Source organism: Nerophis ophidion, linkage group LG03 (assembly GCF_033978795.1).
Source record: "Nerophis ophidion isolate RoL-2023_Sa linkage group LG03, RoL_Noph_v1.0, whole genome shotgun sequence".
In the NCBI taxonomy this organism is placed as follows: Eukaryota; Metazoa; Chordata; class Actinopteri; order Syngnathiformes; family Syngnathidae; genus Nerophis; species Nerophis ophidion.
In genome coordinates this window covers 49,033,947-49,051,882 of record NC_084613.1, presented here as the reverse complement: position 1 = coordinate 49,051,882, position 17,936 = coordinate 49,033,947, and the positions used below count along the sequence as shown (strand labels likewise).

Here is a 17,936-nt window from a genome sequence, read left to right as displayed (position 1 = left end):
GTTGACAGCTAGATTTTTTTGTGGACATGTTCCATAAATATTGATGTTAGAGATGTATTTTTTTGTGAAGTTCATGAAACCAGATGGATCTCTATTACAATCCCCAAAGAGAGCACTTTAAGTTGATGATTACTTCTATGTGTAGAAATCTTTATTTATAATTGAATCACTTGTTTATTTTTCAACAAGTTTTGTTATTTCTATATCTTTTTTTCCAAACAGTTCAAGAAAGACCACTACAAGTGAGCAATATTTTGCACTGTTGTACAATTTAATAAATCAGAAACTGATGACATAGTGCTGTATTTTACTTCTTTATGTATTTTTTTCCACCAAAAACGCTTTGTTCTGATTAGGAGGTACTTGAAATAAAAAATTGTTCACAGGGGGTACATCACTGAAAAAAGGTTGAGAACCACTGCCTTGTATGATAAAATTGTTCAGTTTGAAGTTTTGAAGTTTAAAGTTTTATTCTTAAATGTTTTATTCAAACAAAAAAATAAATGTACATTCAATTAATTAGGACAACATTTATAACACATGTATGTAATTATTTCCAATTTTATCAATTAATGACAGATTTAAGCAATTATTTAAAATATGTATTAATTGTGTTCCCATTTGACCCTCCATAATTGAAGGCCTATGCCAACTCTGTCACATAAAACAAAACAACAAAAAACTGCACAGTCATACACAAGGTTGCACTGAAATAAAAGAAAGCAACCATGAGAGTTTTTTTTAGGTGAGATATACAGATCAACAAAAAAATTTAATTTTTTTTTTTTAAACCACCCTGTTTAGAATTTAAATCAAATCAAATTCGTCACAATCACAACATAAGAACCAAAGATAATAAAAGTACACAAAATTGTATCACACCTTGAAATAACTTATTTTTGTCAGAGTTACACATTTCGTAAACAAATATCCCTGTTGTGCATGTCCACCAATGTCCAATGAAGAGAATTAAGGATTTCTTAAGGAGGACATATTAATTTGATATAATATCTTAGGCTATATTGCGGTTTCTAATACTTTTTTTTTTAAAGAGCTCATGCACACCAAGACATGTCCTCTGCCAAATTCCACATCTGAGACACAGAATAGAATATGTTCTGCCAGGCGGTTTTATCACACATACCTGAAGGCATCACATTGTAGGCTGGACCTTGAGTGTTGACTACGGCTGCACCATTGTTGCCTGCCAGTTCTCTGCAGGGGACTGTGGGGCTCGCCTGGCTGATGCTGGCTCCTTGATAGCTGCCTTGTCTGGATAAAAGACAAGAGAAATGTATCAGTTTCTAAATGTTTTATGTTTGTCAGTAAGGGCAGAAGAGGGTTATGAGATTTCGTGGAGACAAGATTTGTCAATCTGTTTTTTTATCTCTAAAGAGGCAATAGACACCATATCACAGATCAAACAAAACTCTTGCATCAGAAAACAAGAAACTCTTCTAAGCTCTTATATCGTTTCCTCTACAAATCCCTCCCCTCGCCCACAAGTCATAATTTGACTAATTAAGGTGTGCTTCTGTAGAGGCTCATATTATTTGTTTCCATGGCGACGGAAAAAATCAATTCCGCTCAACCTCCCTCCTTCAGCCACCCTCGTCTCGTAGCTCATCACACAGTGTCACAAGTGACATCAGAGAGGCTTATCTGCAACCTGCTGGATGTTTGTGTGTGTGTGTGTGTGTGTGTGTGCAGTGTGAGATTAAAGGCAGCATCTTTCATTACATGCTGGGCAGGCCAAAGCCACTGACATAGGAGTTGAAAGGGGACTCTATGTTTGGAACAATTTGGCCTATCACGGGCTGACACAAGATTACGACCATATTAAAAGACAGAGGAGAGAGATGTAATGTGTCAGGGCATGAGGAGACCATGAAAGCCATGGAAACAGTAAAAGAGGAAATGTGGAGGGCTGAGATAGTCGAATTGACTCAAAAATAAACCGTATGATCAAAAGTCCAGAGATGCACTCAGGGGCGTCGCACCAAATTCTGGGCCCATATACAAAATACTCCTTAAGGAAGCCCCATCCCACCCAAAACCCTAGGTTGCCGCCCCATTCACACACACTTGTTAGGTTCAACTGCTCAAAAAAAGTATTTATGGCAAGGATTTGGTTGCAACCAGTTTTTTGAAACCTTAATTAGGTTTTGGACTTTTCAAAGACTGGATTAACATATCTAGATATCTTTTACCATGAATTAATTAACGTGGACCCCGATTTCAAACAAGTTGAAAAACTTATTCGGGTCTTACCATTTAGTGGTCAATTGTACGGAATATGTACTGTACTGTGCAATCTACTAATAAAAGTTTCAATCAATCAATCAATCAATAGATACATTCCCCTAAAAAAAATGGTTTGTTTTTAAAATAGCTTATTAATTAAAAATAAAGTGGCCAGGATATGAATTTAAATTGACATATAATCTGTCAGTTTTCACTGAAATATATTGCTCTTGGCAAAGACGGTCGCACTCCCTCCCTTTTACCGTGTTTGCCCTGCTTACCTCTTAGTCTCGTCCTGTCTTGTTTAACTTTCTTGTTGCCACTTTTTGCACTCCTCTCCAAAATCTAAAACATTGAATTGATCAACTTCCCTCGTAACAAATTGACAAGATTTCAGGTTCAGGGGAACCTGTCTGCCCTGTCGGAACGTTTGTTGCTGGACGCGCGACAGACTCTTTGGAGAAACAAAGTGCCGCGTGTCTGGCGGCCCTTTCAGTCGAGGGCGCTGAAGATATCAACCCACAAACCCCATTTCCATATGAGTTGGGAAATTGTGTTAGATGTAAATAAAAATGAAATACAATGATTTGCGAATCAATTTCAACCCATATTCAGTTGAACATGCTACAGAGACAACATGTTTGATGTTCAAACTGATAAACATTTTGCCAATAATCATTAACTTTAGAATTTGATGCCAGCAACACGTGACAACGAAGTTGGGAAAGTTGGCAATGAATACTGATAAAGTTGAGGAATGCTCATCAAACAATTATTTGGAACATCCCACAGGTGTGCAGCCTAATTGGGAACAGGTGGGTGCCATGATTGGGTATAAAAACAGCCTCCCAAAAAATGCTCAGTCTTTCACAAGAAAGGATGGGGCGAGGTACACCTCTTTGTCCACAACTGCGTGAGCAAATAGTCAAACAGTTTTAAAAACAACGTTTCTCAAAGTGCAATTACAAGAAATTTAGGGATTTCAACATCTACGGTCCATAATATCATCAAAAGCTTCAGAGAATCTGGAGAAATCACTCTACGTAAGCGGCGTGGCCGAAAACCAACATTGAATGACCGTGACCTTCGATTCCTCAGACGGCATTGTATCAAAAACTGACATCAATCTCTAAAGGATATCACCACATGGGCTCAGGAACACTTCAGAAAACCACTGTCACTAAATACAGTTTGTCGCTACATCTGTAAGTGCAAGTTAAAGATCTAATATGCAAAGCGAAAGCCATTTATCAAAAACATCCAGAAAAGCCGCCGGCTTCTCTGTGCCCGAGATCATCTAAGATGGACTGATGCAAAGTGGAAAAGTGTATTGTGGTCTGAAAAGTCCACATTTCCAATTGTTTTTGGAAATATTCAACATTGTGTCATCCGGACCAAAGGGGAAGCAAACCATCCAGACTGTTATCAACGCAAAGTTCAAAAGCCAGCATCTGTGATGGTATAGGGGTACCTACACATCTGTGAAGGCACCATTAATGCTGAAAGTTACATACAGGTTTTGGAACAACATATGCTGGCTGGCATCTAAGTGCCGTCTTTTTCAGCAAGACAATGCCAAACCACATTCAGCACGTGTTACAACAGCGTGGCTTCGTAAAAAAAGAGTGCAGGTAACTTTCCCGGCCCGCCTGCAGTCCAGACCTGTCTCCCATCGAAAATGTGTGGCGCATTATGAAGGGTAAAATACGACAGCGGAGTTGAACGGGAGACTGTTGAACGACTGAAACTCTACATAAAACAAGAATGGAAAATAATTCCATTTTCAAAGCTTCAACAATTAGTTTCCTCAGTTCCCAAACATTTATTGAGTGTTGTTAAAAGAAAAGGTGATGTAACACAGTGGTGAACATGCCCTTTCCCAACTACTTTGGCACAAGTTGCAGCCATTAAATTCTAAGTTAATTATTATTTGCAAAAAAAAAAAAAGTTTATGAGTTTGAACATCAAATATCTTGTCTTTGTAGTGCACTCAATTGAATATGGGTTGAAAAGGATTTGCAAATCATTGTATTCCGTTTATATTTACATCTAACACAATTTCCCAACTCATATGGAAACGGGGTTTGTAGATGGAACTATGATAACAGGACATCTGCTGATTGGAGTAAGTGTTGCTCTGACATACAGTTCAGTGTTAAATAAAAAATGTTACAAAATGTTTGTGAATATCATTACCTTGGTGTCATTTTAGACCCAACACTTGGCTTTAAAAAACATGAAGTAGATGTTCCAGAGTCTTAAATACAACATATAAACGTTCAAATGAATCAGGAATTTATTAACACTGGAGGCAGCTCAAAGTTATTTTATTGCAACGGTTATGTCTCGTTTTTATTATTGTATAACATGTTGGTCGCAGGCAAGAAAAATGACACTGAGGCCATTGGAAACTTTGTACAAACAATCGCTCAAAATCCTTGACCGAAAACCACAACACCACCATCACTGTTTAGTTCTCTAAATATATAGATTGTTAAACTTAGCTAACATCCAAAGATTAGAATCAATACGAATGGCTCATCAAATCCTAAATAACACTGCACCAGCGCCACTTAAGCACTTTGTCCAGTTTACATCTGCTGTGACAACTGGTAACACACGAGTCTCCACCAGGGGGCAGTGTAGCGTACCCAGATGTAAATCAGCCTTCATATAAAGCCATAAAGGAATGGAACGAACTCACAACAAACTTGAAAAGTCTTACAGATTACTCTTCATTCACAATTGAAGTTCAAAAGTGGCTTTAGAGCAATCAAAGCTGCTCACACGGTCACTAAGGCGGGCACAATGTTCTATATTTATCCATGACAGCATTTTTGTTGTAAATTGTGAGGTGTGTCTGTTAAAATCATAGTTGTTTTTACAAATTATGACGGATGTGAACAAGAGCATGTATTGTCTTTGTGTGATGATGTAAATGAGGTGTGGTTGTATTGTATGTTAGGTATGTGTCCATGAAAGGGCATTTTATGCTACGGTATGATTTTATTGTCAGAATTTTATTGCATGATTTATGCTACGGTATGATTTTATTGTCAGAATTTTATTGCATGATTTGTGTATCCCTTTAACTTAGGTAGCCAGGGACTGCAGATGGAAATGAGCTATTTAGCTATAATCTGGTACAGAACATATCTGTCTTTGAGCTTAATGTTTCTGTGCTTTGTCCCTTCAAATAAAGACTAAACTAAAATGGATGTGTTAATTTATTTTTTCTAAACATTTAACATTTTTTAAAAGGGTCATGGGCAGCACGATGGTACAGGGGTTAGTGTATGTGCCTCACAATACGAAGGTCCTGGGTTCAATCCCTGAGCTAGGGGGGGCCTTTCTGTGTAGAGTTTGCATGTTCTCCCTGTGACTGCGTGGGTTCCCCCTGGGTACTCCGGCTTCATCCCATTTCCAAAAACATGCACCTGGGGATAGGTTGATTGGCAACACTAAATTGGCCCTAGTGCAGTGGTTGTTAACCTGGGTTCGATCGAACCCTAGGGGTTCGGTCAGTCGGCCTAAGGGGTTCGACGGAGCCTCCGTCCAAACCTGACTAAATAACAAATTCAATGTTTTATTATTATAACCAAATGACAGCAATCATTTCCATGAGATTATTTTGTAATATAAGTGTTTTGGCACACTTACAATGACAAAAAAAACAACATTGTTTTTCATGTGCTCTGTACAAGGTGGGGTTGGAAATAATTTGTACCCCTTTCAGACATCGCATTTAGGTCCCACTAAAACATTCACATGTTGCACATGTAAACATTCCTGTAACTTTTTGTTTGTAAGATATATATTTATTAGTATTTCTTTAATATAGTAACATCATTAAATTGAGAAAAAACATTTTATTTTTCAGTAAAGAAGGGTTCGGTGAATGCTCATATGAAACTGGCGGGGTTCGGTACCTCCAACAAGGTTAAGAACCACTGCCCTAGTGTGTGAATGTGAGTGTGAATGTTGTCTGTTTATCTGTGTTGGCCCTGTGATGATGTGGCAACATGTCCAGGGTTTACCCTGCCTTCCACCCGAATGCAGCTGAGATAGGCTCCAGCACCCCCCGTGACCCTGAAAAGGACAAGCGGTGGAAAATGGATTGATAAGGAGTTCATATAATTTTTTTCTATTTTCAAAACATTTCATTTTGGTCTACATAACATGATGGTGGTTCTTTAGTAAAAAAAAAAAAAAAAGCATATATTTTGCCGTAAAGACCTATCTTCAAAAACGGTTTGATTTGAGAGGCGAAGTTTTTAGATGCAAACGAATCCCTCCCTACCGCACCCCTTGTGAAAACACTGTAAACTTTCCTGTTGTGTGATAAGTAAAGGATTATCTTTTCCTATCTTATCTCACGCTGAATAGCCTTTTGTTCCCGCCCCCGGGATTCTTATAGCTCATCAACTACGCCGGATATAAACCTCCCATTACATTCCGCAGATTCAATCCGATTTAGGTGTGGTTCTGGGGTATCTTGAGATCAATATTGTAATGAAGTATTTCTATGCGTCCTTCTACTCCTCTTCTCATTGTTCTACTCCTGAGCTTTATATTTTATGTGCCAAATTTGACATCCCATGGGTTGATCAGTTTTCCCCAGTAAAGTTAGAGACCAATTTACTGCTGCCGATTTAAATGTTGCAGCGTTATCCGTACAAAACGGAAAATTCGCAGTACCAGTTGGCTGTTTTCCTGAATTAAAAAAAAAAAAATTGGCATAAGCCAGCGCCCCTATTATTGAACATGCTCAATTAGTTGTTTAAATCTGGTCGCCTCCTCCAAACGCTCAACCAGGATTAAATTTCTCTCCTCTTGAAAAAAGGCAAATACCCTTCGTATCATTTTATTAGCCTGTTAAGTGTGGATTTTAAATTATTATCCAAACTACTTGCTTATGTTTCGATACTATTCATCCTTCTAATATTAATGCGGATCAAACCGTGTTCATTCGGAATAGTCACTCCTTTTCTAATCTTTTCAATATGTTGTATGATGTGCCTGCTCTTAACAGAGATGAGGCAGTGAAATTTAATTATTTTTTTCCGGTTCTGATTCCACTTTCGATTCTGCTTAACGATACGTTTTTTTTATCAGTTCTTTTATCAATTCTTTTATCGATTGTTTTCGGATAAAAAGTTAACAAAAAGGTGGATTAGCATCAATTTGGTTTACTTTATGAGAGAAAACCTATAGACATGGAGGCGTAAAATGAATAAGATAAGTGAGTCAGTACTGGCTGACTCGGTGTTCAGTCCCAACTCAAAGATGCTGAGAATGTGAATGGGTGTCGGCTGGGATGAACTCCGGCTCCCGGTGGAAAATGCATGGATGGACAGTGAAGTATCAAAGGACACTAAAGATGTACAAACCCCGTTTCCAAATGAGTTGGGAAATTGTGTTAGATGTAAATATAAACGGAATACAAAGATTTGCAAATAATTTTCAACCCATATTCAGTTGAATATGCTACAAAGACAACATATTTGATGTTCAGACTGATAAAAAAATTTTTTTTTGCAAATAATCCTTAACTTTAGAATTTGATGCCAGCAACACGTGACAAAGAAGTTGGGAAAGGTGGCAATAAATACTGATAAAGTTGAGAAATACTCATCAAACACTTATTTGGAACATCCCAGAGGTGTGCAGGCTAAGTGGGAACAGATGGGTGCCATGATTGGGTATAAAAGCAGCTTCCATGAAATGCTGAGTAAGTCACAATCAAGGATGGGGCGAGGGTCACCACTTTGTAAGCATATTGTCGAACAGTTATAGAACAACATTTTTCAACGAACTATTTTACAGACCATCTATGGTCTGTAAAATCATCAAAAGGTTCAGAGAATCGGGAGAAATCACTGCACGTAAGCGATGATATTACGGACCGTTGATCTCTCAGGCGGTACTGCATCAAAAACAGACGTCAGTGTGTAAAGGATATCACCACATGGGCTCAGGAACACTTCATAAAACCACTGTCAGTAACTACAGATGGTTGCTACACCTGTAAGTGCAAGTTAAAACTCTACTATGCAAAGCCAAACCCATTTATCAACAACACCAAGGATTGCCGCTGGCTTCGCTGGGCCCGAGCTCATCTGGATGGACTGATGCAAAGTGGAAAGGTGTTCTGTGGTCTGACAAGTCCAAATTTAAAATTATATTTGGAAACTGTGGACGTGGTGTCCTCCAGAACAAAGAGGAAAATAACCATCTGTATTGTTATAGGCGTGAAGTTCAAAAGCCAGCATCTGTGATGGTATGGAGGTGCATTAGTGCCCAAGGCATGGGTAACTTACACATCTGTGAAGGCACCATTAATGCTGAATGGTCCATACAGGTTTTGGAGCAACACATGTTGTCATTCAAGCAACGTTATCATGGACGCCCCTGTTTATTTCAGCAAGACAATGCCAAGCCACGTGTTACAACAGCAGAGCTTCGTAGTAAAAGAGTGCGGGTACTTTCCTGGCCCACCTGCAGTCCAGACATGTCTCCCATCAAAAATGTGTGGCGCATTATGAAGCGTAAAATACGACAGCGGATACCCCGGACTGTTGAACGACTGAAGCTCTACATAAAACAAGAACGGGAAATAATTCCACTTTCAATGCTTTAACAATTAGTTTCCTCAGTTCCCAAACGTTTATTGAGTGTTGTTAAAAGAAAAGGTGATGTAACACAGTAGTGAACATGCCCTTTCCCAACTACTTTGGCACGTGTTGCAGCCATGAAATTTTAAGTTAATTATTATTTGCAACATCAAATATCTTGTCTTTTTAGTGCATTCAAATGAATATGGGTTGAAAAGGATTTGCAAATCATTGTATTCCGTTTATATTTACATCTAACACAATTTCCCAACTCATATGGAAACGGGTTTTGTACAATCTAAGCTTCGGAAGACCACTAGAAGATTGTTTTATAAGCAGACGTTGAGGCTTTTTTGTGGACAAAAGGATTCTGTTTATGTCATTCTAACCGCTTCTCACTGGCATCTTTCACACTTTGTAATGCCGCATGTTGGAACCGATACAGTTAGCCTAAGAGGAGGGATCGGCTCGGTAAACCTCCCTATAATCTCATCTCACAGACGTAATTAGTCATAGAGCACGACTGATGATACATATGTAATCCCTCAATTGGGGGTTCTATGGGAAAAACACAAGTGATTAAAAAAAAGTCACTCTTTTTGGCCTTATTTCTGCATGAAGGAGGGAATATAGACTCCGCTGTGAACATGCTCCCTAATAAGCCCAGTGTGAGTCAACATGCAGAAATACATTTACCTTTTGATCTTCACACCTCTTGCCTAAAAACATGTTTTCCGAGCAATGCCTTCCATCTTACTTTTCCAGCACCCACTTATAGCAATAGAAGACATGGTCTCATGTGAACGGCCAAACATCCAAATCAACAACAACAACAACAACAGTGGTTGGAGGCTTTCGACTGTGCTGCACTCCCATTATGACTAATTCATGTCATAAAAAAGGCCATTAGCGAGCACTTGATGGAGGCACCGCACAGCGTTTAATCATACTTAATATATGCATGCACAGCTATTGGAAAGGGGAAAAAAAAGAGTAAAACGAATTTATCTTGCTCTAAGGCACCTTTGCGCCAAGGAGGAAAAAAAATGTCTGCATCCTGTTGCCGCAGAGAGCAATGGAGTAAGTGGAGGAGAGAAAATAAAGCAGCAGCATTGACAAGTGGCCTTAGAGGAGTGAGTAGGACATTGGAACAAGGAGGCAGACTAAAACTAAAGCAATACAATACAAGAGTTGTATTAAAAATGACACTTTTAAAAAAATAACATTTTCAGTTAATGGAATGGCTCCAGCACACACCGCGACCCCAAAAGGGACAAGCGGTAGAAAATGGGTGGATGGATGGATAGAATGGAAATTACCACAGTTGAGACAGTAAAATTAAAATTATAATACATGTATTAGTATTATTTCATGTGTTATTTTGTGTTGATTTTTCATGTTGATTAATGCAACTGAAACCTTCAAAAAAACATTTTATACATAAATTGATGAATTATAATGTCAACTCATGTACACTCTGGTAGTCTCATTTTTATGTTATTTTTTAAGGTGTATTGCAATGTTTTAGACAGTTTTACAATATGTAATGTTTTGTGTGGACCCCAGTAATACTAGACTGCCACGGCAATCAGCTAATGGGGATCCTTTAAAAAAACCAACTAATAATTCAGTCAAACACACATAAAATAATTAATTGAGTCATTAGTTTATCGTAATCTTAGTTTAGAGTAGGAATGAGTGCAATGAACTAAAATCCACATTGGAATATGAATTGCAGCCTCCTGCGACAACGATATATATCACAATATATTATTTGGCATATGAAGGATAATTTAAAAACGCGTTATGTTACAAAGAGTCCTAATTGGCTACTAACGTAGATGGTTGTTTCCAGTCGTACTATTTTCTCAAAACTATTATTAATATACTTGCTAATTTACTGTTAGTAACCGATTACTTTGTGTTGTAACATGGTCCTAGCTAAACTTCTGTTAGAATGTATTAAACGCTTATTGTTCTGTTGTTAGTTTTGGGCAATTCTACAAACTTGAGTATTGATCCAATACCAAGCAATTAGAGGGTCAGTATTTGTCAGGCCAATCCTGATATTGCTACTTGAACATTTCGAGATCATGACATTTTTTTTATCACATATACAATCAGACAAAAACTTGATGACCTTGAGACCTCCCAATTCGGGAGATGGTGGGCAGGTAGCGGGGGGTGTTTCCTATATATATATATATATATATATATATATATGTCTTGATTGGATTATCCAGAAAATAGTGCTCGAGAATAGTGCTTATATATATATATATACATATATATATATATATATATATATATATATATATATATATATATATATATATATATATATATATATATATATATATATATATATATATATATAGGAAACACCCCCCGCTACCTGCCCACCATCGATACCGTGGTAGAGCGCAATATGTAGGTGTGGGAAAAAAATCACAAGACTACTTCATCTCTACAGAACTGTTTCATGAGGGGTTCCCTCAATCATCAGGAAATCTCCCGATGATTGAGGGAACCCCTCATGAAACACTTCTGTAGAGATGAAGTAGTCTTGTGATTTTTTTTCCCACACCTACATATATATATATATATATATATATATATATATATATATATATATATATATATATATATATATGTATATATATATATATATATATATATATATATATATATATATATATATATATATATACATATACATATATATATATATATATATATATATATATATATATATATACATATATATATACATATATATATATATATACTGTATATATACATACAGTGGGGCAAAAAAGTATTTAGTCAGCCACTAATTGTGCAAGTTCTCCCACTTAAAATGATGACAGAGGTCTGTAATTTTCATCATAGGTACACTTCAACTGTGAGAGACAGAATGTGAAAAAAAATCCAGGAATTCACATTGTAGGAATTTTAAAGAATTTATAGGTAAATTATGGTGGAAAATAAGTATTTGGTCAACCATTCAAAGCTCTCATTGATGGAAGGAGGTTTTGGCTGAAAATCTCACGATACATGGCCCAATTCATTCTTTCCTTAACACGGATCAATTGTCCTGTCCCCTTAGCAGAAAAACAACTCCAAAGCATGATGTTCCCACCCCCATGCTTCACAATAGGTATGGTGTTCTTGGGATGCAACTAAGTATTCTTCTTCCTCCAAACAGGACGAGGGTAGTTTATACCAAAATGGATACATGGATGATACAGCAGAGGATTGGGAGAATGTCATGTGGTCAGATGAAACCAAAATAGAACTTTTTGGTATAAACTGAACTCGTCGTGTTTGTGCCGGCTGGAATAAACACACACTGAGAAATAGCTCTGTGCCTGCCTACTTTATGGGTTTTAGATAAACCTATGGATAACGGAGACTATATAATAGTCTCCTTTTCAGATGAGAGAGGACGCTAAAGGCGGTACCTTTAAGGCACACCCCCAATATTGTTGTCCGGGTGGAAATCGGGAGAAATTTGGGAGAATGGTTGCTCCGGGAGATTTTCGGGTGGGGCACTGAAATTCGGGAGTCTCCTGGGAAAATCGGGAGGGTTGGCAAGTATGGTCATTAATCATGGTAATGTCTTGCTACTACAAAATGTGATTATAAATACATTGGCAGGTCAAAAAACAGTGAAGAGCATCACACATGTGGACCGCTTTTTCACTACGGGTCCGTGTGTATGTGTTGTCCTTGTGTTCATGTAGGTGTGTGTGCGGTTGCCAAGGCATTGCTATGGTTACGAGGATCCAGCCAAACATCTGACGTGGTCTCTGTAGATGTGGCAGCGCCTGGTGTCCTTCCTGGGTGGTGACAGGCCCGGCCGAAGCCTCCCAGTGCTGCTAACTGGACGAGACAGCACATGTGCTGTGGGTGCGCCGAGTGGGAAGATGGCAATCTATCGATCCAAGTGCTCTGTGCGTGTGTGCAAGGAAGTGTGGAGGAAAGTGTCAGAAAAAGAGCCAGACAGGGAGGTTTGCTGGATGGAATGGATTGGCTGGAGGCCATGAATTATATATGGAGCCAATCTGTTCTGAGGGCAGGCCGAGCGACTGGAGCAGCTCTTACAAACTCCTGGCTCACACAAACAAACACACAGGAGAAACCCAGTGCATAAAAATAAAGGACAACTTTTAACATGTTCAGAGAAAAGCTCTTCTTCCCGCTAACATCAAACAGCTCAATGTGAATGGAAGAGAAGCCATTTATTTGGCCTATCTGCCGTAATGAAAACAGCGCTCACAAGCCTGCCAAGACTGCAAGCGACAAAGCGCCACAGGGACGATCCCCGCTTCTGACATTCAAGTGCTGCTCTTATTTATTTAGGAAATGTATTTACTAAGAAGGTCACAAATTAATTATTTGGCGAGGATATTCCTAGGAGCACTCCTTATTCTTGCTACATTTTCCTTTGATTTACGCCTTTCTTGCCCTCAAAGCTTTGCTCATCTTCTAAGTGCTTATTTTTTCAACAGCGCCCATTCCTATATCTCCGGGAACTTTCTGTAGCGTGTCGCCGGCAGCGTTGTAAAGTCATTTGAAAAGCCAATCCTGTCCTTAGAAGCTGCTGCCAAGGAACGCTTATACCTTTTAATACTTCTCCCCTCCTCTCCAAAATACCACACCATCAATCCCCCGTCCCTAAAAAAATCTCTGCTGCACATTTTCCTAAAGCAATGCCACGTTTGTCCTTGTTGGCTGGGCCTGATGTCCTCCTTGCCGACCATAACATCAGACATGGATAGGGATTTTGTAAATATTGGCTCCCTCCCTAGTTTGTTTATTTTTTACGTTTCCTATCATAAGTCGTCTTGTTTGTTGCCTACATTTAGGGATGAAATGATATGAAGGTTTCAAATCATGTTGTCTTGACCAAAATTATCACGGTTATCATTATTATCGCAGTATTGTTGAATGTGCTCACAAAGTACTCATACACACTGAAAACATTTTACCAAGTAATTTTTTTTAAGAACTAAAATAGACACACTATTTACTGTGGTTTGTGTTTCTTATGCTTCACTGATAGTTTTAGTGTTAGTATTTTATTTAAATTTTATAAACTTTGATTGTTTTAAATATTGGTTTGTACTGAAGCATTTTATGATTTATTTAAATCAAAAGTGTGTAACAAATAAAATCTATTGCTAATGTTTGTTTTTTCAGGCAGGCGTTATGGCGTCCTTCTGTGTATTCTTCTGAGTATAGAACAGCTTGTAGGTTGAATGTGCACAATTTAATATCTTAGTTGCTCAGACAGCAATGTGTTTATACACGTTTAGATGTTGTTTCTTAAACGGGGAAATACGTTAATGTATTTTGTTTTCATGTTAGAATTTAAGCTAGCCAGTCTGTCTGTGAGTCAGTCTGTCAGTTGATCAAAGTGCAGTTATCAATCACGGTTTTTGGCTATTTTGAACTTAAAACGATTAGACTAACTGTCGGGAGGTTTTACTGCAGTTATCTTTAATACCTTTTACCGTTACAGCCCTACCAACAAGCGTTCTCCTTGTCTGCTATAGCCTTTTCTAATGCTTTATTTGACTTACTAGCCACAAGAGTATTTTTCTATTTTCGTACTCCGAGCCTTTTTGCTACACTTTATATTACAAACCCCTTTTCCATATGAGTTGGGAAATTGTGTTAGATGTAAATATAAATGGAATACAACTATTTGCAAATCCTTTTCAACCCATATTCAATTGAATGCACTACAAAGACAAGATATTTGATGGTCAAACTCAGAAACTTTATTTTTTTTTGTAAATAATAATATACTTAGAATTTCATGGCTGCGACACGTGCCAAAGTAGTTGGGAAAGGGCATGTACACCACTGTGTTACATCACCTTTTCTTTTAACAACACTCAATAAATGTTTGGGAACTGAGGAAACTAATTGTTGACGCTTTGAAAGTAGAATTCTTTCCCATTCTTATTTTATGTAGAACTTCAGTCGTTCAACAGTCCGGGGTCTCCGCTGTCGTATTTTATGCTTCATAATGCGCCACACATTTTCGATGGGAGATAGGTTTGGACTGCAGGCGGGTCAGGAAAGTACCCAGACTTTTTTACTACGAAAAAACACTGTTGTAACACGTGGCTTGGCATTGTCTTGCTGAAATAAGCAGGGGCGTTTCCATGATAACGTTGCTTGGATGACAACATATGTTGCTCCAAAACCTGTATGGACCATTCAGCATTCATGGTGCCTTCACAGATGTGTAAGTTACCCATGCCTTGGGCACTAATACACCCCCATACCATCACAGATGCTGGCTTTTGAACTTTGCGCCTAGAAAAATCTGAATGGTTATTTTCCTTTTTTTCCGGAGGACACTACATCCACAGTTTCAAAATATAATTGGAAATGTGGACTCGTCAGACCACAGAACACTTTTCCACTTTGCATCAGTCCATCTTAGATGACCTTGCGCCCAGCGAAGCCGGCGGCGTTTCTGGGTGTTTTTGATAAATGTTTTTTGCCTTGCATAGTAGAGTTTTAACTTGCACTTACAGATGTAGCGGCAAACTGTATATAGTGACAGTGGTTCTCTGAAGTGTTCCTGAGCCCATGTGGTGATATCCTTTACACACTGATGTCGGTTTTTGATCCAGTACTGCCTGAGGATCAAAAGTCCGTAATATCGTCGCCTACGTGCAGTGATTTCTCCAGATTCTCTGAACCTTTTGATAATTTTATGGACCGTAGATGGTAAAATCCCTAAATTCCTTGCAATAGCTCGTTGAGAAATTTTGTTCTAAAACTCTTCCACAATTTGCTTACAAAGTGGTGACCCTCACCCCATCCTTGTTTGTGAATTACTTAGCATTTCATGGAAGCTGCTTTTATTCCTAATCATGGCACCCACCTGTTCCCAATTGTCCTGCACACCTGTAGGATGTTCCAAATAACTGTTTGATGAGCATTCCTGAACTTTATCAGTGTTTATTGCCACCTTTCCCAACTTCTTTGTCATGTGTTGCTGGCATCAAATTCTAAAGTTAATGATTATTTGCAAAAAAAAAAAATGTTTATTAGTTTGAACATCAAATTAGTTGTCGTTGTAGCATATTCAGCTCAATATGGATTGAAAAGGATTTGCAAATCATTGTATTCCGTTTAAAAGTACATCTAACACAATTTCCCAACTCATTTGGAAACGGGGTTTGTATTTATCTTTATTCACCTGGCCAGTTTTCTACACATTTTGTTTTTATCTATACTTTCACTTCCTTTGACACTTTGTGTGACTCTGGTCAAGGGATGCAACTATTATAGATTTTGACTGCACAATTATATTCTGAGTAATAATGGTTTCATGATTATTGGTATTATAATGTAATAGTTAATTTCACAACAAAAATGTGTACAATCATATTGATAATCAAATAACAATACTATAGTGCAAAATAAATTATAAACAAAATGTCTTCTTTTCTAACAATTAAAGACAACCTCTGCTTTATAAACATCCTTCAGATATGTTAATGTTTTACATTTGCTATATTAATGTCATGATCTGGCAGTCTGCTGCCGCCAATCTGCTGGTTTCCTGGTTTCTGGGTCATGGGACAAAGCCACCTTCGCACACACCTGATTCCCGTTTCCTTCTGACTACTTTGGCTCTCCAGTCCTTTCACTTGGCGCCAGTAGATTCCTTGTGGTTTGTTTAGTGTTAACGGATTCCTCTCCACACCTTTTGTGTGATATTTCTGCCATTTTTAAGCAAATGTAGCACACTAGCGTGTCTCTCGAATGGTGCATAGTCGGCGTAACTGTTACATCGGGGTCGCACAATTTTGCGGTGGTCGTTTCCCCAAGATGCAGAAGGACGTCCGGAATCAGCATGCAGGTAAGAAGGTGATTTATTCCAATAGGAAGGACAACAAGTACAAAAACTCAGACAAAAGTTAAGTGTGGAGCCAAAAAACCAAGATAATCACCGCAGCAAGAAAGTCTTACACTAGGAAAAATACATAAGTGTGGTGAAAACAGGAACCAACGTATAGGTCGCGAAAAGCGAGCAAGATTGCCAGACAGAGTGTGGCGCTAAACAGGAATAGATAGCTCTCTGATTAGTGACCAGGAGCCACTAATCAGAGGTAGGTGGCAAAAATCAGCACCTATGGCAACTAAGAAAACTAACAAGGGTGCTGAAACAGAACTAACCAGCACCTAAGGAAATACTAACCTAAACATAACATGACCCGTGCAACAAATCATGACAGTAACGTTGTTTTTCTTCTATGCAGGTTGTGCCGTAAATAACGTGGTGAAGAGGACTGAAACACACGGTGTTGTGGAGCCTCCGCGATTAATTGTAAAACCAGTTAATCGTTTCTGTCATGACCTGGCACTGGATTATTGTTTTAAGTCATGATTAGTAGTAATCAGATTATTGCTTTGTTTTCGTTTGCTATACTCTTCCTAAAAGTTTTTTTTTTCATGCACAGCTTACCTATACTTGTGTGGTGCATTTCCTGGATGCACCCTATTTAAGTTTGTATTAGGACTTGTTTGGCTTTAGATCAGGGGTGTCAAACTCAAATACAGAGTGGGCCAACATTTAAAACTGAACAATGCGGCGGGCCAAGGTTGAACAAATTAACCTTTAATAGGAACCCAAAAAAGTTTTGCATTGAATACTGAACAAACAAGCCTTATATAACTTTATAGTGACATGCAAACTCGAGTTTCAAATAATAATAATAAAATTTTCAATGGCGTAGCAAATAAAATTGAAATAAAAATTGAATGCCTCTTTTCTATTTGCAGCCTTCTCAGGTAAATATCAAAATAAACTTTTTTCACAGGCTAAAAATACATTTGAAAATAAAATAACAATAATGAATGAATCAGGCATTCAAGTCTTGAAGTAGCAAGAGAAAGTGCACAAATAAAACGTTAATTATTGCTCAGTTTGCTTAGCTGATTTGCTTTAACACTAAATATGAAAAAAAGCAACTTTTATATAACTTAACAGTGCAAAATCTTAATAATGGTGGTAGCGTAGGGTGTATATTGTAGCGTCCCGGA

At 38.0% G+C, this 17,936-nt stretch overlaps 1 protein-coding gene across 3 annotated transcripts in view; it reads right to left on the bottom strand.

Moving 5' to 3' along the window:
• arid1b (AT-rich interactive domain 1B) overlaps positions 1–17,936 on the bottom strand; it is a 594,747-nt gene that overhangs the window by 57,735 nt on the left and 519,076 nt on the right. For all 3 annotated transcript variants that reach the window (XM_061895467.1, XM_061895468.1, XM_061895469.1), the window contains one exon: positions 1,145–1,272. In XM_061895467.1, the coding sequence (XP_061751451.1) occupies positions 1,145–1,272 (128 nt within the window). The remainder of the gene's footprint in view (positions 1–1,144; positions 1,273–17,936) is intronic.